Source organism: Myotis davidii, unplaced genomic scaffold (genome assembly GCF_000327345.1).
Source record: "Myotis davidii unplaced genomic scaffold, ASM32734v1 scaffold37, whole genome shotgun sequence".
NCBI classification, from domain to species: domain Eukaryota; kingdom Metazoa; phylum Chordata; class Mammalia; order Chiroptera; family Vespertilionidae; genus Myotis; species Myotis davidii.
Window position 1 is genome coordinate 2,138,397 of NW_006289395.1, and position 25,378 is coordinate 2,163,774.

General features: G+C 45.4%; 1 protein-coding gene across 1 annotated transcript in view; it reads left to right on the plus strand.

Moving 5' to 3' along the window:
• CFAP52 (cilia and flagella associated protein 52) overlaps positions 1 to 23,837 on the plus strand; it is a 42,530-nt gene extending 18,693 nt beyond the window's left edge. The window contains exons 4-14 of the mRNA XM_006761679.2: positions 116 to 244; positions 2,386 to 2,485; positions 3,350 to 3,466; positions 6,752 to 6,852; positions 10,347 to 10,517; positions 11,301 to 11,449; positions 13,997 to 14,142; positions 17,137 to 17,288; positions 19,039 to 19,141; positions 21,942 to 22,053; positions 23,253 to 23,837. Coding sequence (XP_006761742.1) covers positions 116 to 244; positions 2,386 to 2,485; positions 3,350 to 3,466; positions 6,752 to 6,852; positions 10,347 to 10,517; positions 11,301 to 11,449; positions 13,997 to 14,142; positions 17,137 to 17,288; positions 19,039 to 19,141; positions 21,942 to 22,053; positions 23,253 to 23,428 — 1,456 coding nt within the window. The 3' untranslated portion in view covers positions 23,429 to 23,837. The remainder of the gene's footprint in view (positions 1 to 115; positions 245 to 2,385; positions 2,486 to 3,349; positions 3,467 to 6,751; positions 6,853 to 10,346; positions 10,518 to 11,300; positions 11,450 to 13,996; positions 14,143 to 17,136; positions 17,289 to 19,038; positions 19,142 to 21,941; positions 22,054 to 23,252) is intronic.
• The last annotated feature ends 1,541 nt before the right edge of the window (positions 23,838 to 25,378 follow it).

The window sequence follows — 25,378 nt, forward strand, 5'->3', positions numbered from 1 at the left end:
GTTTGTTCCTTTGTAAGTAACCTGTTTTCCCTTTTTTCTAGAACTACTGAAAGAACGGTTTCTTATTTTGAGAGCCCGCCTGGCCCTGACTTGTGTGTCCCTCTCGTTCTGGCAGCGTGTTGGTGTGGAGCATAGCCAAGAGAGACGCCATCTGCGGCAGTCCTGCGGCCGGCCTCAACGTGGGCAACGCCACCGCGGTGATCTTCTCGGGGGGCTGCGACGAGATGTTTGTCACCGCGGGGAAGTACGCATCTGCGGGCGGGGGCGCAGGGCCCATAAGCCACTTTATTGGCTTCTGCAGAAAACAGGGTCATTCCAGTGTGTGTGTGGGGGGGACATGTTTTCCGTCCTGGAAACATATCCTAAAGTCTTAAATATGGTTATTTGAAAATTCTGTGCTTCCCACCGAAAATATTCTGCTCATCTGCTAAATCCATTTCCGGTTCTGGTCCAGGTGTTACTGATAACACATCACCCACAAGCTGTGCTCCCAGAGCGTTTTGCAGATTCGCTTACTGGGTGAGGTTTTTTCCCACCTGCTTTTGATTTAGGTTTTATGAAATGATAGTTTGAGAATGAGCTGTTCCAGGAAGCTTCAAGGGTTTGACTAGTAGCCATGTGAGATCCTTGCCAGTAGGGGACCAACGTCTGAACTGAGGCCAGCATCTGCTTAACTGCAAAAAATTAATCTACAGCCTCCCCAGCCTATATGAAGGCATCCTATTTCATGCCACGCATCAGTTCAAGGGTCAAACATCTGTGAATGCCGGGTGGCAGTATACGGAAGTCTACGTTGGCTGGAACTATCCTTTCTGCCCCACCTGCGGTTTCCCGTCTAGAGAGACACACGGTGTCGCCTGCTTCTCCGCCAGAGCCAAGCATTTGTGCTGCTCTGCCCTGTACTGCCTCCTGTCCCCACCTGGTGACGCGTGGCACACATTTGTTCCCTGGATAACAATGAGGAGGGGCCCCTAAGGAGCGAACCTGACTAGGGTGGTACCCGGACCCTGAAGCAGCTGACCACATCCTGCCCTGTCTCCGGGGCTGGTGACCATGAGGCCCTTCAGCTCCGTTCAGGTTTCAGCCGGTGGACGAGGCCTTTATGTGATGGAGTCGCCCTGCTCCTCGGCAGCTGTAAGCATCAACCGATTCCGACATCCGAGGACGCCATTTCTCCAGGAGGCAAACTTGAATTTGAGTCAAAACAGAAGTTTTTAGGACAATCTCTAACCTAGGTCTGCTTTAATTTCATGGGACCCTGATGGCTGAGAAAAAGCCCCCTGAAGTAAGATTTCTGGGATGGCGCCCTGACCCTGGGCTCTCCACGATGCTCCCAAGTTCAGGGGTTCCATCCGATTGTCTCCAAGAGATATCCTGCAAACCCCAGTATTTCAGCCTCGAAATGCCAGTGAGTGGGAAGGCCATGGAAAAGCTCTTTTTCTTTTTAGTTTAGAAAGTACATTCAAAATACTTATTGAACACTTAATTATGTGAATAACTCTGGGGGCTAAAGGAAAAGAAAAACTGAACTTGATCAATAGATTTTTTTTTTAGCATTTTCTGTCTTAAGATATTAGCTAAAGTCTTGGTGATGTTGATCATGATATATTTATACAATTATTAAGTCAGATGAACTCATCATACAAGGAGGAACTATCACCTGTCTGCCAGGTCTTGTGTTAGGTGCTGATTTTGTTGGACTTTTTGTTGCTTTGTCTCATTTCTTCTTCCTTGAAGACAGGACTCCCCATAATGAAGTCCTTCCGTTTATTTTATTATTTTTTTAATATATTTTATTGACTTTGTACAGAGAGGAAGGGAGAGGGATAGAGAGCTAGAAACATCGATGAGAGAGAAACATCGATCAGCTGCCTCCTGCACACTCCCCACTGGGGATGTGCCCGCAACCCAGGTACATGCCCTTGACCGGAATCGAACCTGGGACCTTTCAGTCCGCAGGCCGACGCTCTATCCACTGAGCCAAACCGGTTTTGGCAGAAGTCCTTCCTTTGAAAAAACTTCCTCACAGATCAATATCTATGAACTCCGGTTTGCTCTTCATTTGTTTCCTTGTTTATTTCTAAGTCTGTTTTCACTCTAGTGGGCAGAGTGTATGCTTCAAAGTGAGAGAGCCGGGTGTGAGTCCTTGCTCTGGTGTCTGCAGCCTCTGCCTTTTCTCATGGGGAGAGTTGGGGGGGTCATAGCCCTTCCTGCAGGGCGGTTGTGACCCTCAGATGGAAGGTCTTCGGTAGAGCACTAGACTATAAGAAACCCTCAAACATAGCTAGTTCTCTTCTCTTTGGCTTCAAGACATACAGGAAACAGAGAAGAGGCGAAGTGGTTGTTAAATGGGCACCCAGTTGATTGTGAATTTCTTTCCTGTAGTGGGACAATTCGAGTATGGGAACTGGATCTCCCAAATAGAAAAATCTGGCCAACTGAGTGCCTAACAGGACAGATGAAAAGGATAGTCATGTGTATTACAGTAAGTATTACTCTGTGTTCTTTTAACGAACTATTAGTGCAAGTTCCTGTTAACAGCACTGACCAAGGTGTGTGTGTGTGTGTGTGTGTGTGTGTGTGTGTGTGTGTGTACATGAACCTTGAGCTTGGGTAGGGAGGGGAGGTCTGGACATATGAGATAGTGAGTGAGGAGGTACAGGTGAGGGACAGTCTCAATTCTGGAGCTCCCGTCAGAAGTCAGAGAGGAGCTGGACTAGACCAGACACAACGCTGGGTAGGTCTTGTAATACTGGGACCTGGGCTGACACATGGAGGGAAGCAGTGTGGCCAGAAGGCACATCGCCGTACCACTTATGTTATCTCTGCCACTGGAAATAAAGTTCCTAACAATGCAAGTCATTGTTGAAAAGCAGTCTTTCCACAAAGAGGAATGATTCATATGTTTTCAAGGTGGATTCATACACGTAGACTTGTAACTCCATTCTCCATTGACTTGTTCCTCTCGTCTCGCGAATAGTCATTTTATGAGACAGCCTTTGGAAAATAGGAGATAAAGCAAATGCCTGTTCTCTTTGGAGGAGTACAGCTGCATCCTAGGAGCCCTTTGGAGGAGTCTCAAGGGATGGAGCCCACAGGGTATGCACACTAACCTCAGACACAGATAGACTTCAGTGAATGAACAGGCTAAATGCAGTCTAAGATTTCTGCCAGTTCTGAGTTCAGCCGAGTTTTTCTTACCCTCCTTTGGGTCTGAGGAAATAAGAAGTAGCCATGCGCGCCTTTGTAGGTCTTGGTGTTTCAGAGAAAGCTCATCCCATCCCTGACCGCTCATGGGCGTCACTGGGGAAAGCCAGGTCTTCAGGTTTCTTTGTCCTCTGACCCCTAGATGCCCAGTGATGACAGCTTCTTCTACCTGGGCACCACGACTGGAGATATTCTAAAAATGAACCCTAGGACTAAACTGATGGCAGACACCGGGCCCGTGAAGGACAAATTCAGTCTGGTGAGTGGAGACCTTCGCAGTCGGCTCTGCTTTGCTGTTTTCCATTGATGTCTTCCCTTCGCTGCCGATGCAGACTCTAGTTAAGGAAGAGTCTGTGGAAAAAAAGAGAAAAGTCTGTGACCTACCGAAGGCCACACCTAAATTTGCAAGTTGCACGGCCTAGCTCTCTAGGCCCTCATCTCTGTTTATATTCAGAGCGAAGGCATTCTTAGGCATCCTCAATTAGGGCATCCGAACCACACCTTTTCCCCATCTTCAAAACACACGGCCTGGGGCTTGTGATTTGTAATCACGTTGGTCCCAGCGTGTGGGCAGCCTGTTGCCATGTGCAAGAGACGCATGCTCTTTGATCTATAAGATGTTAGGTACATATAACCTTTTAAATCTAATAACTAGATCGTAGATTTCAGCCTTGGCCAGCATTAGAAGTCATGAGAAGACCTAGAAATTGTCTATTGTTTATATTTGCAGAATTGCTAAGAATCCTGGTAAAAAGCCCAGTGAGAGATGTTGCTATTTAACCAAAATAAAAAGGTCTACAATCAAAGGATAACTTTACAGAGTGAATGCTGCTATTCCCAGCACCCCCTGAAAGTTACAAGGGTTGTTTCTACTCAACTTTGAATGTGAAAGCTGGTGCACCTGCCTATGTCATGTCTGATAATGGAACAGATGGTTCTAACTAAACTTAGATACCTTCCATCAGACATTCCCAAGAAGTTTTAAAATACTGCACTGTGTTCCTGGGAATATGTCAGAGTGTTTTGTGTTGTTGATTTTTAATCCTCACCCAAGAATATGTTTTTATTGATTTTTAGAAAGAGATACAGAGAGAGAGAGAAACATCGATCGATTGCCTCCCATATGAGTCCCAACTGGAGATCAAACCGGCAACCTTTTGGTGTATGGGACAACATTCTAACCAGGGCCATGTCAGAGTTTTCTTAATCATATAATCATTTAATATTCAACATTTTGAGGCGATGCACAAAAATGGTTGAAAGCTGTAAGTAGAAAAGAGTTTAGAAATAACCCTAGAGGAGGTTGAGATGTAGTCTATATAATGTTTTTTCAAATTATTATTAGGGGAGGGATTCCGATATATTAAACACATGAAGATAAAACAGATCAGGTTAAGGAAGGCAAGGCTGGGAGTGCTGCCAGTTCCAACTCCAGAGACACCCCCAAAGGGCTCCACAGAACACAATATGAAAACTGCTGGGCATTTTTGCCTCCCAGCACTTGGGCTCTAAGTGCCTCCCCAGAAAAGATGCTGGCTGTCTTAGTGTGCCTCTAACCTTTGTCACTTTGGTGCTATCCATAGCGGCGCTAGGAATGCTTTCACTCCCAACCATCGGGCCTGATGGTCAATTCCACAAAGCTACGATTCCATAAGCCTTTTATGCCCGTGAAGAGAAAATCATTGTTGTGGGACAATGGGTTAGGAGGTATCACTGAAGACATTTGGTTGGAAAATCAAGTGATCTTGATACCCATTTTGAAATTCTACTTAAATCTTTGCTCTACAGTTAAAAAGGTAAAAAGTTAAAATGGTTTCAAGTGGGCCTACTAGGCAGACAGTACTAAAATGAAGATGATGATGATGATGTGATGATTGTAACAATAACATTAAACACACTTCCTTTGCATTATCTCATTTGATCCTTACCACAGTCTAATGAGATAAGTACCCTTTTTTAAAAAGTATATATTTTATTGATTTTTTTACAGAGAGGAAGGGAGAGGGGCAGAGAGTTAGAAACATCGATGAGAGAGAAAAAATTGATGAGCTGCCTCCTGCACACTCCCTACTGGGGATGTGCCCACAACCAAGGTACATGCCCTTGACCAGAATCGAACCTGGGACCCTTGAGTCTGCAGGCCGACGCTCTATCCACTGAGCCAAACTGGCTAGGGCAATAAGTACCCTTTTTATCCATTCTTTACAGATGAGGAAACTAAGGCACCTACCATTTAGGACAGCGGTTCTCAACCTGTGGGTCGCGACCCCTTTGGGGGTCAAACGACCCTTTCACAGGGGTCGCCTAAATACATCCTGCATATCAGATATTTACATTACGATTCATAACAGTAGCAACATTACAGTTATGAAGTAGCAACGAAAATAATTTTATGGTTGGGGGTCACCACAACAAGAGGAACTGTATTAAAGGGTCGCGGCATTAGGAAGGTTGAGAACCACTGATTTAGGATCTCATGGCTAGCAAGTGTTAGAACTGAGATACGAACTTAGGCAGACTCCAAAACCTGTCACTTGAACAATATCATCTATAGTTTCAGAGAGTTTATTTAGAAATAACATATATGTAACTTTGAGGCTCTGTTGAGCTCTTTCTCTCTTACTTCCCCAAGTCCCTGAACAAATGCTAAGAATACGTATGAGGGCTGTCTCTTCATCGGCCAGGCATTCACCCTGTTGTCCTGCTGTGGCACTTTGGGTTCATGCCTTCATATTCTTCTTGAGCCTTGGTTTCTCTTCTCCAACATCATGAGGTGAATTTTGAACCAGAACAGGCAAAATTCAATTTAATGTCTTGAAAGAACATAATATTTGTTTTATAATATTCAAACTTGATTAAGACACAAGCTTATAAAGTAATGGGCTGTATTATTATTGAAAGTTTTAAAATGTAATATTGGTCAAGCACATTTTTAAATTAGAACTTTACAGTAGGTGCTACAAAATGGCCATCATGCATCCCCAAACTCTGAAGATGGCTTTGAATGTCTCTATTATTTGTCAGATGATGTACTGTGTGCTTTAGTTCATACAATAGAGTCACCAGACAATAAGGAGTCTTCTCTGGATGTCCAGCATGGTCTCTCTGCATCACATACGTATGTAATACTCTTTGTAATACTTTAAGCAATAAAACAAAATTTAAAAAAAAAAGAGTCAAGTGAAAATGGTGGCACCTGAGGAACAAACGCTGCTGGGGGCTCTGCTTGCCCCTCTGCTCTACCTTCGTCTGTGTGGATAGAAAGTGTTAATTTTTTAGTATATTTTTCCTGCACAGGTGTTTTAAAGGGAGGAAGTCCGCTCCTTGCAGGACCAGGAGGCTACTTCCCACACAGGAGCTTGTGGCTGGCACCGAGCCCTTGGGCCAGCCCTGCAGTGCATCACAGACAACCCCTGCAGGGGCCTCATCCCAGCCACGTGTGGCAGCACTGACACGACCCTGGCCATGCCCACTGTGCCAGGCCATGCTTTGTCTTCATGATGAACACGGTTGGCCTTTTTCATGGTGCTTTCTCTGCCCCTAGGGAGTGACAGCGATCAAGTGCCTGAAGATGGGGGCGTTACTGGTGGGCTCTGGAACCGGACTGCTGGTCCTCTGTAAAAGCCCCACCTATAAACCCATCAAGTAAGTTCCAGGCCCCACAGGGCTGGGGTGGGGAGGGACCCACCAGAGGGCGGTTTGCTTAAAGCCCACAAAAAACTGATATTGGCAACGTGATACTTGGTTAAGGAATTTCATCTTGCTGTTAAAATGAGTAATTGGAATCACAGGAGATGGCGGTTTCTTTGCCAATGAAAAGATAATGGCTTGTGTTGAATCAAACCAAAGTAGTCCACTGTTACCCAGGGAAATGCTTCTCTTCTAATACACACATGTCTGTATTTAGTTAACACATTGAGCCATGACAGCGGAAATAAGCTGTTATAAACTTATTCAACAAATAACCTCACATTTCAAACTTTCAAAATTGGTTTATTCAATGAAATGTCTTATGCAATGGGTATCCATTATGTACCCCTTAACTGTTATGTTAGTAGTTAATGCATTTGAATACAAGTTCTAATAAAAATAGCCAACATTTACCACCTATTTCTCTGAACCAGATACTATGCTATGTACTTTGCTTGGCTTATCTAAATTAAAGAAAATGAAATAAAACTTTATACATTGTTACTAACAAGTATTTGTTGAACACCTCTTCCATCCAAACCAATGTGCTAGATGCTGTTAAAAAATAAAGAAGCTGCCCTAGCTGGTTTGGCTCAGTGGATAAAGTGTTGGCCTGCAGACTAAAGGGTCCTGGGTTCGATTCTGGTCAAGGGCACACGCCTGGGTTGCGGGCTCATCCCCAGTAGGGGGCGTGCAGGAGGCAGTCAATCAATGACTGTCATCATTGATGTTTCTATCTCTCTCTCCCTTTCCCTTCCTCTTTGAAATAAATAAAAAGATATTAAAATAATAATAATGAAAGAAAGAAAGGAAGGAAGGAAGAAAGCCGCTAAGGCATGGTCTTTGCCTTCCAGAACTTACAGTCTGGTTTGGGGATAAGGATATATATACAGGGTGTCTCACAAAAATGTATATACACTTAACAGCTGATAGCTCAATTTTGAAAATGAAATGTATTTTAATAAACACTGCCTTCATAATTATTCAAAGTACATTTTTGAGGATACCCTATATAATAAAGAGCTAATATGCTAATTAGACTGAACAGCAGAACGACCGCCCCGGACATCCTTCCGGACAACCGTCCAGACGAAGCCAAGGTTGTGAGGGCTGGCCTGGGCTGCGAGGGCAGAGCCCCTTGCACAAATTTCGTGCATCAGGCCTCTAGTGTGTTGTATATATATATATATATGTGTGTATATATATGTGTGTGTGTGTGTGTATGAAAAAGTCACTATAATATAAGATAAAATACAAGCACTTCATGGTCCAGATAAAGTAAAGTATCTCTTAGGTTTTGTAAAGACACTTAGAGCGGGGTGTGATCTTGTTGGAATGATGAGGTCAGAGGAGCAGAGGCAGAATTTGAATTTAGCTTCAACAAAAGCCAGAACCCCAGACATGCTCCACGTGGTCCTTGACAGCTCCATGGGAGTCAGGGGTGGTTCCATACACGTTGTAGGCATGAGCAGCAGTTGTCTTCATTGGCACAAATCTGTACTAAGAATATGTACCAGGTGCTGTTCTAGGTGCTTGGGACACATCGGTGAACAAAGTAAACAAAGAGGAAGAAAAAAATCCCTGCCCACCTGGAGCTTACATTCTGGCAGGAGGGAAAAGACAAACACGGAACAAGTACTGAACCATGGATATACATGGGGGAGGATGTAGGGTTAGGGCAGCGGTTCTCAACCTGTGGGTCGCGACCCCTTTGGCGGTCGAACAACTCTTTCACAGGGGTCGCCTAAGACCATCCTGCATATCAGATATTTACATGACGATTCGTAACAGTAACAACATTACAGTTATGAAGTAGCAACGAAAATAACTTTATGGTTGGGCCACAACATGAGGAACTGTATTTAAAGGGCCAGAAGGTTGAGAACCACTGGGTTAGGGGGATTTGGGCGTAAGGGGAGGCGGGAACAGATTGCAATTTGAAATCCAGAGCTCAGCATAGGTCTTATTGAGACTGTGTTTGGACAAGTTACGTGTTTTTGAGAAGGGGAAAAAAGAAGGGAGGCAACTTAAGAACCATGTTGGGTGGATTCTGGATACATGAAGTGAAAATAGAAAATGAACCCCCTAATTATTTAACCCCTTATTTTTAATTCACAAGTGTTCCCACTGTATGAAAATAAATAGACTCCAAGCAATTACTACAAGGTCTGTGCTCTAAGCGTCCCCCAAATAACCCCGTGTGAAGCACAGGCTCCAACGGGGTGCCGTGATTTCTGCCTCCTTGGGCTTGAGAACTCGCTCACACAAGAAGTCATGGGACTAGCCGTGTGCTAACACAGACCACTGGCCTTGGCCCTGTAGCCCCGGGCTCCACCTTGTCCTCTAGGGAGCCCAGATGCCAGTATGTAGCCAATAGTTCTTGGCCTTCCCCTGTGGGCTCCGTAGGTCACCTCCGTTATCTCTAATCTCCACTGCAACCCTGAAAAAAAGGGGTTATTCTGTGATTGAGTAAACTGAGGCCCCGAATCACAGAGCTCTAGTCAGTGAAGGAGCTGGAATATGACTTGGGGTCTTCCCTTTCTTCACTTACTGTTCTATGTCCCACCAACACATGAATCTCTGTGCACAGGAACCCCCACGGAATTCTTATTGTCAAAACTAAATCAGTTGCAGAGAAGGCTGGGTTTCTAAGGCCTCATTTACTTACATATTCTTTTTTTTAAGCTTATATTCACTATGCATTTGGGGAGCAGGGGGATTGGAAAGTGGAAGAAGATAACATAATCGCTGTAAGTTCTGATGAAGATAGCCATGGTTAGCATTTTACTACTTCTTGTCTGTGTTATTCATATAATTTTTAAAATCATTGTGCTTATTTGGTATATAAAATTTTATATTCTGATATGTTACTTAATGCAAACAGTATAAACATTGTTAATGTTACTATATAATCTTTAAAATTTTTTTTGATAATTTATATACATAGATTCCATAAGCTTTTAAACATGATTTTAATGACTAGGCAACTATTCTTTAAAGTTGCTGTCTCATAGATCATCTAATTATTCCATTATAATTATTTAGGTTGCTTCCAATTTTTCGCTCTTTTGAATAAGGTTATAATAACATCCTTTGACATTAGGGTCCCCCCCCCCCTGATTTTAGGATCATTTTCTAAAAATAGATTCATGAAGTATTTCATTGCCATGGTCATTTGTGCCTGTATGCCTGTCTGGAACATTCCCTGTGTTCAAATCCTACCACATCGCACAACCCATTTCGAACTACATCTCACCGATGAGATTTCCTGTTGTAACCTAGGCTTGACCATGGGTACCCAATATCGTACCTCCTGCCCTTCTAACTGTGTCACCTCCTTGAAGTCATTTCCCAGGTCATGTGCCTGCTTTGTGTCCTCTGTGATGCTTCAGATGGTTGATAAATAATTGTTAAGTGACTCCGCTTTACTCTTTTGCTTCTCCTCAAAGGAAAATCCAGCTACAAGGTTGTATCACCTCTATTGCGCTCCGGGGGGAAGGACACCAGTTTTTTGTAGGAACAGAAGAATCGTACATCTATCGCGTCAACTTCACGGATTTCAAGGAGACTCTCATTACCACTTGTCACTTTGAAGGCGTAGAGGACATTGTCTTTCCATTGTAAGTAGAAGAGGAAACTATTTTCACCCCCAAAAACAATAAGAACATGAAGATTCAGTGTAGTGTCCAAAGAAATGTAATTTAATTAATACACGTTACCATCTCTTAACATAATAAGTCATAACAGGTTATGATTTTTTTTCTCTTTATTGTGCCCCAGTCTGACTCCTTTTTCATATCCAGATTGGAAGGATCTGTACTTTTTTTTTTTTTTAACATATTGGTATTTTTAAAATCTATTTATAAGTTGTCCTTAAAAAAAAAAAAAATCTAACAGACCAATTACTCTGAGATTCTCTTCCTTGTCCACAATCTTATATTTTCTCATCCCTAAGCAAAAAAGTGTTTTTTGAATTATTTGCAAACATGAATTCTAGCACCCTTTTCATTTTCCTCTTTGAAATTTTAATGATTCTGTACAGGACAAGTTTCATTTAGCCTCTTTTAATATAAATATTTTACAATGTATTTTATTTCAAGAAATGTTACCTACTATCCTCCAGTCTGCCAGGACATGGAAAGAATTCTTTATTGACATTTTCCTTGTCCCAACCCTTCCTCAAGGGAAAGGACTACAGAAGATCATTCACAGATGATTTGTGGGCATCAGATGCCATTTTACATAAGAAACCTGAGGGACCATCAGGCCTTGAGATAATTGGTGCCTAAGAGGCATCCTTCCCGCTATCCCATGAAACACATTGTAATGTCAAACATACATCGAAGAAACACCGTGCATCTTCTCTGGCTGCATCTCATATTCTCTCGGTGCGTTCTTTTCAGTGGCACTGATGAGCTATTTGCCACCTGTGCCAAGAGGGACATCAGAGTGTGGCACACACTGTCCAACAGGGAGCTGCTGCGGATCACTGTACCCAACATGACCTGCCACAGCATTGATTTCATGAGAGATGGCAAGAGCATCATTTCCGGTAATGTCGACATACTCAGATGTGGCGTCCAGCTCTGGCTGTGGCTCTGGATCGTGCCATTCTCATCATACGCCCGTCTCTACCTGTGGATAACCTGAAACAGCCACCTGCCCCTTGCTTCTAATCTAGCCTCTCTTTGGCGTTCCCTTCCAGCTGGCAGACTTTCTGAGCTAGGAAGCACCAAATTTCTCTCCTCCCGAATTGCTACATATGGCATGTAGCTTTCGCTCTAGCAGGGAAATTTAGCAATTCGATTACAGAATGGATTTGAGCCTTTAGTGAGTGCGAGGCACTTGTGTTAGAACCTCTTATGTTGTTCAAGGGATAAAATCCTGACTTTAAGTTATATCCCAAAGGAAATTTAATTTGGTTATTTTATGCCAAAATATCTATCTATATATAAAAGCCTAATATGCAAATTGTCCCCTCTGGAGTTCAACCAGGAGACCAGGAGTTTGATCGCTCGCTATGACATGCACTGACCACAAGGGGGCGATGCGGAACAAAGGTAGGCCCTGGCCAGTGCAGCTGGGGAAGGGAGGCCCCAGCTGGCAGCTGGCAGCCAGAAGGCCCCAATTGGTCCTGATCACCAGCCAGGCCGAGGGACCCTATCCATGCATGAATTTCGTGCACCGGGCCTCTAGTTTTAACATAAATTATAAGGATAACAATATTCCATTTATAAATATGTCAGTATACATCTCTAAAAATAATATTTTCCTATAAAATAATAATTTCTTAATGTCTTATTATTTTAATCCATGTAAAATTTTCCTCAGGCTTCAAAAAGTAGACTCAGTGGTTGATATCAGTGAAGAGTCAAGTGGGTCTTTAGGTGTAGCTAGTAAAGTAGTGACATCAGAAACCCATCTCATCCCTCTTTTCTCGGCTCTGCTGCCTCCATCTTGGCCTCCCCCTTGGGCATGTTCTTTCTCGACATAGAGGCCACCAGGAGTTCCTGGCTTACATTACACTCCAAGCTAACAAACATTCAGGTCATCATCACCTCCTCTTTCTCTTATACCCCACATTAATTTGCCCCTAGTGATTCCCCCTTCGGAGTATATCCAAGATTCCATCACTTCTCATCATTTTCACCCTTGTCTCAGTCACCATCATCTCTCTCCTAGGTTAACCCTAGTAGCTTCCTACCAGGTCTGCCTACTTCTGCCCCTGCCCACCACCCTTCTCCCTCAGTCTATTCTCAGCGCAGAAGCCAGAAATCTGCTTTTAAAGTGAAAGTCAGATCATGCCATCTCTAGGCTTCAAAGGTATTTTACTTTTATAGAGTAAAGTACAAAGTCCCTGAAATTGCCTACGAGGCCCTACATAACCTTCTCACCTCCCCAACCTTCACCTTCTTATCTCCGACTTTGCCTCTTCCCAGTCACCCCCACTAGCCATACTTGTTTCTTTGCTGTTCTTCACACACACTGCATATAAGATCTTTGGTCTAGCTGTCCAGTCGGCCTGGAATGTTTCTTCCCCAGATAACCCCATGACTCCCTTCTTCTCCCCCTCACTGCCTCAAGTTTTTGATGAAGTGAGATCTGCCTAGAGCATCCTACTTAACATTGCTAAGGTCAAGAGGTGACACTAAAGATGATGGGAAGGAGCCAGCCATTTAAAGATGTGGGGGAAGAACATTCCAGGCAGAGGGGTCAGCAAGAACAAAGACCTGGAAGTGGGAAAAAGCTTGGTGTACTTGAGGACTAGAAATATGACCAGTGTGTCTGGATCTTCGTAGATAATGTTGGGGTTAGCATTCAGGGAGAGTGGTAGTAGAGGAGGTTGAATGTTTTCAAAGTTCTTGATCCAGGAGGTAACATGGTTTGAAGAGGCTCACCCTGACCCCTGCATAGATAATTGGTTCTAGGGGAGCAAGAGGCTGAGGCCAGGGAAGAAGCCCAGGAGACAGGTGCTGATGGCGTAGGTGCAGATGGTCCCAGCGGATGAGTCCAGACTCAGGGTATTTAACTGTAGAGCTGATGGGACTTGCCAATGGGTTAGATGTTGGGTGGATGGAATAGTGAGGAATCAAGAATGACTCTGAAGTTCTTGGCTTGTGTTCTTGAGTGGCAAGTTTTATTGAGGTGCGGAAGATGGCGGGAGTGGAGGAAAGAGCATCAGGGTTTAACGATGTGGGGCGGGGTGAGAAGCCAACATATATTTGGGGATGCTAAATTATACAACCCAGGTGCTATATCCAACAGCTAGTTGAATATAAGAAGTTTTGCAGCTCATGGGAGAGTAGGAGCTGGTCTCCTTCCTTCCTCCCCACTCCAACTTCTCTCCATTGACGTAGGGTGTACATGGCGGCAGATTCAACGAAGGCCACTCATTTCCCTCAGCCAGGTGTGACCAGTGTGGGGAGTCAGGGGAAAAGGTGATAGGGTTCCTGGCAATTGGTGGGGGACTGGCCTCTTTCCTCCATCACCACCACTGCTCCCCAATCCTGAGTTTCCCTTATGATTTCGGAGAGCAACAGTCTGCAGAGAGAGTATGCTATACTGATCTTGCCTGTCTTTGGTTTTCCTTTCATGACAGCCTGGGATGACGGTAAAATCCGAGCCTTCGCCCCAGAGACGGGCCGCTTAATGTATGCCATTAACAATGCCCACAGGATCGGCGTGACGGCCATCTCTACCACCAGCGACTGTAAAAGGATCATCAGTGGCGGCGGGGAAGGGGAGGTAGAGTCTTTTTAGAAATAGCCCTCAATGTAGTGTGACTGCCTCATTGTTTGGTGTTTTGTTTTGTTTTTTTAATCTGCTCTACAAGTCAGGCAGGCCCAAATTAAAATTTTGACAAAACCCTAAACTACACCATAAATTCAAATTCACATAATATAAATCCTCATATAAATACATTTGTTCACAGAAAGGACATGTGAGATACAGACATGAAAGTGTTCTGTATGGAATTGAACTATGAATCCAAGTTGTGTTTTGCCTGAGTTTTGGAATACATGCTTGTTCCCTCCCTTCAAAGACCATAGTTACATAAATTGCCTTTGTCTTATCTTTTATGTACTTATTTATTTATCTTTATTTTATCCTCACCCGAAGGTATGTTCATTGATTTGGGAGAGAGAGAGGAAGGGAGCGGAAGAGTGAGAAACACTGATGTTAGAGAAAAACATCCATTGGTTGCCTCCTGTTTGCACCCCAACCTGGGATCGAACAGCAACCTAGGTAATGTGCCCCGACTGGGAATGGAACCTGCAAACTTTTGGTGTAACAGGATGACTCTCCAGCTAGCTGAGCCACCCAGTCAGGGCCTTATCTTATCTTTTAAAGGAGATGCTATTTTTAGAATCCATTCTTTAAACTGCCCAGATGTTTTGGCCATTATTTTGAAATGCTTACACTTGCCCTCTTCCTTCCATCATTCTGATGAGCCTACAGCATCTCTCACTCAGACATTCATCTTAGTGTCTCCCTCCCCTACTCCCCAGCTGTTTTCCTATCCCACAGCCTGCCTTCCCTTTCTGGACACGGGACATTTTCTTTGCCTTTCTTTTCTCCATGCTATCCTAGGCATGACATCAGCGAGAAGAAAGACACTGCATGTTGATGCGGCCTTTAGCAGAGTTCGGGCGGAACAGATGAGTGGCTGAGCGTTTAGGTGCGGGTGTCCTGCTGCCTGGGCTCAGATTTCACTTCCACCCCATCCCCGCCCAGCGGTGAGAACTGGGGTGTGTTCTTTTAACCTCTCTGTGCTTCAGTTCCCTGTGGAAATGTGAAGATAACAGTGCTCCTGTCAGTGAGCTATTTCACACTCTATTTGTACCAAGTCTTCAAATTCTGGTGTGCATATTCACCCAGAGGACATCTCTCCCTGCACCAGCCACTTTTCAGGTGCTTTAGAGACTCACCCAGCCCTGGACCATCTCTGGGCTCTGCCTGTCACCACCCTCATGGCTTGACTCCCTTCACACGCTGCTTCCTGGCTCACTCCCTCAGCCATTTGCGGCATCTGCCCTGCTGATGCCTAAGACTTGGCTCGGACCAGACTATCTGCATTCAAGGTGCCTGAAGCTGAGCTGAGAGCTGCGGGAGGAAATGACCCATTACAGTCATTGCCCTGCTCAGCAATCTTCTGACAATGTCAACTTTTCCTGCCATTCCCCACAGCTATTTCAGAACTTCCCTTCCAAAAAAACAGTCTTGAGGGTCTTGGGAAGTACTACAGACCAGGGCTGCTGGCCAGCAGGTGTGCACTGGCATGAATGCAGTAGTTGCTGAAATACTCACGCAGTTCCATTTTCACTGCTAAATGGCCATTGCCTGAGCTGTGAAGGCCCCAACCCCACCACTGTATCCCTTACCCCCTAAGCATACCCCAACCACCCCTGCAACCCCACACCTCAAGGGCTGGTGCCCGGTACCTCCAAAGTTCTGGTCCTGGGGCTGTTTGGTCAGGGCCCACAACATATTAGGTAGAAAGAGACCACATGTGTGCCTCCGCATGTAGTGGGATTTCAAGATTGGAGATTTGTTTTCTTTGGCAAAAGTCATTATCCCATCCCACATCCTAACCCAGGGATATTACCTGGACTCCGTAAAAAAACATATGGCCCAGCTCATTTGGGATACCTCATGCTTCCTAATTTTCTTTACTGAGAAAGTGGTTTAGAATGTTTTCCTTCATTTAGGTTACTTTCCTCTCATCAGGTACAAACAACTTACTTATCCTAACACCAGCTCTTAGACGTGTCCACCTAGACGATTGTTCTTCCATTCTTATATTACTTCCACGAAATAGTTTCTGCTCTTCTCATTTTTCTTACATGAAATGTATTCATCATAAGAAGTCATAAACATCTGACTATATTGTTATGTTTTCAGGTGCAGTTGTAACAGACCACTTATCCATTACTGGACATGCAATAATAACTAAATCACTTCCCTTTTTTATTACCGTTCGGGCCTCGTATGGACTATTTTGAAAATTTGTATGTAGGTAGTTGTATTACCTACGAATTTCAGGATAGCAAAAAGGTATTAATAAAGTTTTTTTAAAAAAAAAAATAAAAAGTGGGGCCCAGCCAGTGTGGGTCAGTGGTTGGGTGGAGACCCATGCACCAAGGCACCAGGAGGCCACTGGTTTGATTCCTAGTCAGGGCACATGGCCCAGTTGCAGGCTCAACCCCCCAATAGGGGGCATGCAGGAGGCAGCCAATCAATGTTTCTCTCTCCCATTAATATTTCTATCTCTCTCTCCCTCTCCCTTCCTTTCTCTCTAAAATAAAAATTCTTTTTAAAGTGGGTATTGGCCTTGATGGAGTGGAGACCATGGATTTTTAAATGGTTAAAATGGAGCAGCTGATGTGAACATTTAAATATGGCTCTGAGGACCTATGAGATTTCCCGGCACCAGACATTTGAGAAGAAATGAGTAGCGATCGTCTTTAAATTGGGTTAGCAGCAGCTCTTGCATTGTTGTTTTTAGCAGCATGAATTGAATAAATTTCTCAGCCCTGACGGTAGAAGTAGGTGCAAGCTCATTGGGAGCATTTTCCTGCTCCATGGAAGAATCTCCTTGGCCTGCAGCTCCGCACCCCCACCCCACTCAGCTGAGGGGAGAAGAAGACAGGCAGAGCCGGGGTGGGAAAGCTCTCGGAAGTTATTTTATCCCCTCGAAAGCCCAGGTGTGTACTGAGAGCTGTGCTTTGTGGCTTCCAGGTGAGGGTGTGGCAGATAGGCTGCCAGACGCAGAAGCTGGAGGAGGCCCTGAAGGAGCACAAGTCCTCCGTGTCCTGCATTCGGGTGAAGAGCAACAATGAGGAGTGCGTCACAGCCAGCACGGATGGCACTTGCATCATTTGGGACCTTGTGTAGGTACCTGTGATGGGGAGGGCCGAGCGGCACTTACAAACCCAGCAATGCCACCGTTTGGTGGAGCTTGAAAGACGATTCAAACCGAGTATAGACATCTTAAGGCAGCAATAGAGCCATGTTCACCAGAGGCCCTTTATCCCTATGGCTGGTCATGGATGCTGGTAGAAATGGAATAGTTTTCAGGAGAAGCGGGGTGTGAGGTTTCTGGACAGGCAGGGCAGTCGCTTTCTGGATACACACAGTGAAGCATGATTTAACTCACACTAACTCAACTCTGAAGTATTCCCCCAGAGGCAGAAGGGACATACCTTGGGCAATGCGGGCAGTTCCTCTGGTCGTTCCACGAAGTCCAGTCAAGCCTGCCTTGGGGTGGGAGTAGGGGAGTGGCGAATTGCCCTGCCCTCAGTTGACCTCATTCTCAGGGTCTCCCTATACAAGACCAAAGCATGTACACTTTAGTGTGGGAGTAACTCAAAGTATTTTCAAGGATATTTTTGGACAATAAGCATTTTTTCCTGTGTTTATTTTGAGACTTAGACCCTGTTCCACCAGCACCTCCTCCTGCCAAGCACCCTTCTCCCACTAAAAAGATGCCTCACCTTTGTGTCTAACTGCATTAGAGAGACTTAAGTATTGAGGAAAAGATAGAGAGATAGACAGACACATACATATAGCAAAAGAATATAAAATTTTCTTGATTGGAGAGAAGAGAATGGCAACTAAAGGCAAAGGCAGGACACTTTTTATTTAATACATTCTAAAACAAAAACCAAAGCACACCTCTGTCTCTGGGTTCTGTGCGTCTCTAACTTTGGGGATCTTGTTCAAATGTGGATTTTGTTTCACTAGAGTATCATCTGAGATCTCACATTTGTAAAAGCTCCCAAATGAGGCCCCCGGTGCTGGCCCCAGGACCATACTTGGGGGACGTGTTGCCTTCACCTGCACTTCCCACTGGGAAACGTATAACTAGGAGGCCATGTCTACGCTTGTTTCCATGGATGGTTTGCGACCACTTCAGAGCGTTAAGCCTCCTTGCTCTGAAGCAGGACTATTTGGTTAACTTGTGCCCAAATCTTTGAAAATGCTCAGTTCAGGTACCATGTTTGGAAACTCCCATAATGAGAAGAAACTGTGCAGAAGGGACATTATTTTACCCAGGGGAGCCTGGCCTGTGAGACGGCCCCCCCATCCACCTCACCTGGGGAAGGTGAAGCTAATTTACATATTTTTGGTACAGTACCTAACGCAGTGGCTCTCAGACTGCTGTAGAGTCCATTGGGGTGCTGATTAAAAATGCAGATCTGTGGGCTTTATCACAACCTACTGAATCCAAGTCCCGCAGGTAAGGCCCAACCACCTCCGGTTCTGAAAGCCCTTCCCCCGCACTTGGCACTCAGCTTGTAGGGCCCCTCACTGGGAAGCGGGGCCTCTGGAGTCAAGTGCACGGTGTGGAAGACAGCAGGGGGACGCCCAGTCAGCCTCCTACTTCCTTCTCACTGGAACTCGAGGCATCCCATGTAGTCCTGGGCTTTGTCCTTAGGGAAACCCCTCCCCCAACCCTCTGACTGCCCCATCGGTGCAGTGGGGAGATGTGGAAGGGGAGTGGGCAGTCACAGGACGCTTGTTTGGAATGAATGAACCAACCCTAATCCAAGCTTGCGCCAAATCCAGTTTGAACAGCAAATACGTTTTCCAGGGGAGAGAAAGCAGTCGAGTTTTACAGCTTTTGAATCTATGCTTCAGACGTCTTAGGAGGAGTCAGATGATCCTGGCCAATACCTTGTTCCAGTGCGTTTGTTACCACCCTGAAGAGTTCCAGATCATCACCAGTGGGACAGACAGGAAGGTAAGCACCCCTGAAGGTAAGCAGGAGTTGAGATCTCTCTGGTACGAGAGAAAAGCAAAGTGTTGTGGCGGAGGGTGCAGGCTCTGGACATGCCAGTGCAAAGGATGGTCTCTGCTGTTGATCAGCGTGGCTCTTGGGACGTGCTATGTCTGTCACCTTTTGGCACCATCACTTCCTCATCTGTAAAACGGACATGATGTTGCCACCAACCTCATAGAGTTTCTGTGAAGATTAAAGCCACGCTTGCATATACTGCTCATAGCAGGGTGCCTGCGCCAGGGGGGATACTCCATAGATATTGGTTTTTATTATTAGGAAGTTTCTGAGGCCGGGAAGGAATTGCTGTGCCCAAACCAGCTGTCACTTTGACCAAGTTCAAATGGAATGACACCAGAGCTCCTCATTTCCTCTCATCACTCTGCTTCATCAATATGTTAAAAATCTTTTAAATCTTTTAAGTTGGAGAGTACATGTCCTCGGGTGAAGATTGGTTCCTTTTGGGGGGACATTTCTCCTTGGAGAAGAGGCTTCAGCAGAGAGGCACATGGAGGGGCAAGGATGCTGGGGTGCCATCCACCCTGCTGGCGAAATCAGATCCTATCAGATCTGCACATCCAATGAATGGATGTGGATTCTTCTAATTCAGACTTTGAGATCACTGAAGAGGGGGTTGCATGTTTATCTTTTCCTAGCCACAGAGAAAGTGGATGAGTTACAAGTATAACAAGATTGTAGGGAAGACAATACTAAAGGTGCCTCTCCCATCCCACACCACCCAGATTAGACTCGAGGAGTGGGGCTTTTACCTGTTTAAGTTTCTCAGGTGATTGGGGACCACTGCCCAAAGATACTTCTTCATAAAAACCCAAGAAATGCTGCCTGGCCCATCCAGGACTTATTAGTTATTTGTGTCTCATTGGCCCAAACTGGCTTATGCCTCCCATCCTCTAACACCCTGTTTGACTTGTGGTCTATGTGGGCTTCCTCTTGGGACTGGGGTGGGGTGGGTAGTAGGGAGCGTAGCACAATGTCACTATAAATGCTTTGATACATGGTTCCTTAAGGTTCTAAATTAGGGTGATATTTACTACTATATTTTAGGTTTTAGTGTATGAACAGTCTATTTCCCTCTTATTAGAATTTTTACCAGGATTTTTAAATCATAAATTTGTGAAATTATTCTGAGTGCTGGGGACATGACAGTGTCCCTGCTGTCATGCCACTTACTTATTTGATATGTTTATTTGGGGCAGGAGGGGTTGGAATTGGACGGTCCACACGTAAACAAACATATGAATAAGCACCGAGTAATAAGTGAACAGGATGGATATGAGACGGTGAAAGAGCTAAAAAGGAAACAGGACAAGTTGTAGGAAAAGAAAACAGAACAAGTTATAGGGAAAGCAAATAGAACGGGTTCTATGATACTGGCTGGGAGGAAGGAAGCTGCTTTAGCTAGGCGGTCAGTGAAGGCCTCCTTAAGGAGGTGACATTTGAGCTGAGGCCCGGGTGACAAAAGGACTCAGCCAGGCTCAGATCTGGGGAAGACCGTCCCAGGTGGGGGATATCCAGGAAAGCCTGAGGCCTGCTAGAACTCCCAGGGGAGGCCCGCTCGGACCTCTTTGGCCGGGAAAGCTGGTAATGAAGAACAAAGGCCTTGTAGGGGTGTGCTTCCTGAGAACAAGGATTCTTGGCGTGCTTTTCTAGTTCTTCATGCTTTGCCTGTGAAAGCAGAACTTTATTTAAAGTGATCAGACATCAGATGAAATTATACAGCCAGATATATCTCTCCTACACCATTTCTACCTAGATTCAGAGGAATACAGGTTCCTGGCATAATGACGGGAACACAGTTAGTTTCCATCAACAGGAAACCAAGTTCACACTCCTGAGTCCTAGTCAAGGGCTCACAGTGGTTCTCAACCTTCTGGCCCTTTAAATACAGTTCCTCATTTGTGACCCAACCATAAAATTATTTTCGTTCCTACTGTAATGTTGCTGCTGTTATAAATCGTAATGTAAATATCTGATATGCAGGGTGGTCTTAGACGACCCCTGTGAAAGGGTCCTTCGACCGCCAAAGGGGTCGCAACCCGCAGGTTGAGAACCGCTGGTTTAGAAGGAAATTTGAGTTTCGAATAGGCTGTACATTTATGTTTCAAAGTTCAAAAAGTATAAAATCTGTCTATTTAGAGGAAAATTTCTCTCCTTGAGCTCCTGTTTCTCCCCTCCCCCCGATCCCACTCCTATACTAGTTTCCCTCCCCAGGAGGGACTGATAGTAACGGTGTGTCTTTAAAACCCTGCCCTGAGGAAAGCTTAATTGTTTTGAGGCAGAACAAAAAGTTGGGACTAAGGGTGGGGTCTCAGGACGTTCTGGACGGCTGGGCTCCCTGTCCCGCTGAAGGAAGGAAACGCTCCCCTTCCCCCAGGCCGGGCGCTCGGAGCCTGCTGTGAGCGGAAGTGGGGAAGTGCGGGCAGTGGCTGGTGCCTTTTCCTTTACAGCTGAGTTCAGACTCAATCTGCTTTGTCTGATCAAAAGCACTTCTGTCGCAATCCGGGTTTCCAGCCTATCGACAGCTCTCTAAATAGAATGCACATTTAAAAAACCAATACTAAAAATATGAACGTGATTTCTCCGCCCCCTGCGTGAGCCTATTTATAATCTCAGCCCACATGGCATCCTGCTATATAAAGTAGAGCCTTCTATGGAAAGCAGAGCCACCTTCCCTTAGCCTGCGCGTGGATGTGGATGATTCCCCTGAGCCGAATTCTTCCTAAAGCTTCTCTCCCAATTCCAGATTGGCTACTGGGAAGTCTATGACGGGTCAGTCATCAGAGAGCTGGAAGGCTCCTCGTCTGGGTCCATCAATGGGATGGATATCTCCGTGGACGGGGTGCACTTTGTCACAGGTCAGTCCCCGGGTCACACAAGAACACCAGGCCTGACTGACTTGGGCAGGAACATGGAGCTCCCAGGCAGCAGGCGACTGGAAGGGACCACAAAAGGGTCTAAGGGGCAACATGGTTTGATTCAGGCCTGAGCCCTGCAGCCAGTGTGGTTGGAAAATAAAAACGCAAAAGTCCCGTTTCAGTGAGAGGAAACGTTTGCCCAGGAGCCTTAGGGGGACAAAGAAAAGCGAAGCCTTACATGGCTGGGTTTTTTTTGTGGTGGGCCTTCACGATGGAAATGGGACTGTCAGTGGCACGAGCTGTCCACGGGGCCTTGTTCTGTTCTCTCCCCCTAAAGTCTTCAATGCTAGGCTTTGAAGTCAGTACTTCCAGGGGGCATTTACCACACAACATGCCTATTGGAACAACATCGATATCATTTCCTGCCAGGCTCTTTGATTCTTTGGGACATTAAAGTCCCAAGTGAATTACAGTTTGATAAACACATTTACGGAAAACAATATATAAAACCAGACGTGGTGTGACCCGTGTCACGTACACAGATGTAAATGTGTACCTGCAGACTACGGAGAAAAGACTGGAAGGAACGAAACCAAGGTGCTATTAGTGGTTATTTCTGGGTGGTGGGACCAAGGTTGATGTCACCGCTTTGCATTTTTCCCCCCTCAAATTTACTACAACAGACAGCCTAGCCCAGTGGTCGGCAAACTCATTAGTCAACAGAGCCAAATATCAACAGTAGGACGATTGAAATTTCTTTTGAGAGCCAAATTTTTTAAACTTAAACTATATAGGTAGGTACATTGTTTTTAACTTAATGAGGGTACTCCTAAGCTGGCCTTTGCTAAAAACGTCCTCAATCTGATTGAGGTACGTTCGCTGAGGTCGACCCCTTCCAACTCTCCCATCCACACTCGTCTTGTATACTTGTTTCGTCTATCGCCTTTCCGAAAACTGACTTCTGCGCATGGGCCACAAAGTTTCAATCGCACTGTACGTGCGCGCCCACATGTGGTATTTTGTGGAATACTCAAGGGGCTTCCTAACAGTGTTTTATTGACTGCTCACATGATGTAGCGGCAAATGACTTGGAAAGGGTCGTGAACTCTGGGACAAAATTGTACCCTCCTGGGGGATTTGAGACCAGGGCTGCTTCTCTGCATTCTGTGAGAGCCATGCCATACAAATGTGTTTTGCAGGTGGAAAGGACCACTTGGTCAAAGTTTGGGATTATAACGAGGGTGAAGTGACTCATGTTGGGGTTGGACACAGTGGCACCATCACGCGCCTTCGGATAAGCCCGGGGAATCAGTACATCATCAGCGTCAGTGCGGACGGAGCCATCCTCCGGTGGAAGTGCCCGTTTACCACCTGAAGCTGGGAGGGCTGACTCGGCATGGCACACAGTTCTGGTGGCCGTGGCGCTCAGAGAACTCCCTGGTTTTGATTTCACACATCTGTGCTTTTTGTGTTACCTATAAGTTTCAAAATATTTCCTCTTTAAGTTTCTCCTTCCCTTTATAGAATGTATGTGACATTCTTAAGCTGTACATTAAAATGGAAATGCGTCCAAGGGTCATTTGTCCAAGCTGTAATTAAAGGTTTGTATTATGAATAAACGTCCAGTGGTTGGTTTCCTGTAAGAGTCTCTTTTCTAGGACTTTGCGAAGCCCACAGCCCTTCCTCTGCTACATCCACAGATGGCTTTGCTGATGCCTCTCAAAATAAGGAGGCAAGCTCACCTTCTTCATCAGCATTTCATTATTTCATTGGTCAAGCTGCACGGGCAAGACTTTGAATTTGGATCTTGGGTAGTTTTTTTGTTTTTTGTAGTTTTTATTCTCTGAGCCATTGTTTTCTCTTTTGTAATTCAAGAATAAAATCCTGCTCCAAAGGTTACTGTGAGGATTAAGTGAAATAGTGTATTAAAGCAGAATTCTGGACACGTAGAGAGGTAAACGTGAATTACAGGGCTTTCTCCAAGAAAATGTGTTATTGAGGATCTTGGGGTGGTTATCAAGGATGACATTTCATAGGTGCTTTTTTGGAGTTGGCCATAAAATCTTTCTTCTGTGCTCACCATCAGAAGGGCGAGGGACTGGATCTCATGTATTGATCATCCCACCGGGTCTTCTTTCCCAGCGAGGGTAAACATTGTTTTCCGGAAACACAGAGTCCCCAATGCATAGCACAGTCTTTTGTTTTTAGCACATTCTTTATCCTTAACCAATGCTCCTTTTTTTTTTTTTTTTTGCATTCAGTGATTTGCTGCTGCCTATTTGATATATCAAGGAGGATATTTCATCAATGATTTTCACTTATTAAATAACATTTCAGGGCGTTGATGTAATAATGCATACGACTGATCTCTTTTAGAGCTAGACACATGAGAAATTCATTTTGCAAGACTTTGCCCGATTAATTATAAACCTGACCGTTACAAGATAGAGTGAGTGGAGTCCCGCAGTTACCCAGGGAATCAAGGGCAGGGCAAGGCCCACTGAATTCTGATTGGGCAACAATTCAGCAAGGATTACACGTCAAGGAATGAGCAGGTGAGCGCTTAGGTGGAATGTCTGAGACCCAGAAAACTTCCTGATAAGCAAATACTGCACAGCACGGAGGTTGGAAAGAGCCAGCCTGTGGGATTGGCAGTCCGCAGGCCCAGGCGGAGTTCCATTTGTTCTATCTATGGGTTTGGTGACCTCGGTATATTGTGTCAACCTGAGTCCGTTTCTCCACCAGTTAAAACAAATGGCCAAATCTCGTAAGTTTTTGGAAAATGATTCTAACCTAGTCTGTAGTTTAAAAAAAGCAAAGCATACCCATCTGGGTTATTTCACGCAGGGCAGCACGCGACTCCCAGTTCCGGTCCTAGGGTGGGGTGGGGTGGGGTCCTGGGAAAGGCTCTGCCTCCCGCACCCCGCAGACAGACTGGAAGGAGTGGCGCCACGTGCAAGCACACACCTGAGCCTGCGGTGGAACCCGCGGTGCACAAAAGCGCTCCCCGTCCCTTCACAGTTCCCACTGCGCGCCTCTCACCGCGCCAGCGCCTGCCCTTTGGGGAGTCTTCTGTTCCCTTTGCAACGTGCTCACCTGGACCTAATGACAAGACACTTAGAACTGGCCAGGGCTTTGCAATCTACGAGGCGCTTTCAAACGTATCATTCCTCTTATTCCACAGCTGGACCGCCCGGAGGGGGACGAGGCGGAGGTTAAATTCAGGTCTGGTGGTTTATAATAGGTGAGCGAGGGAGGGACGTGAACTCGGTGACTCCCAGTGTCTCATTACTAGTCCGCGCCGCCGGGGCGGAGGAGGCCGGCC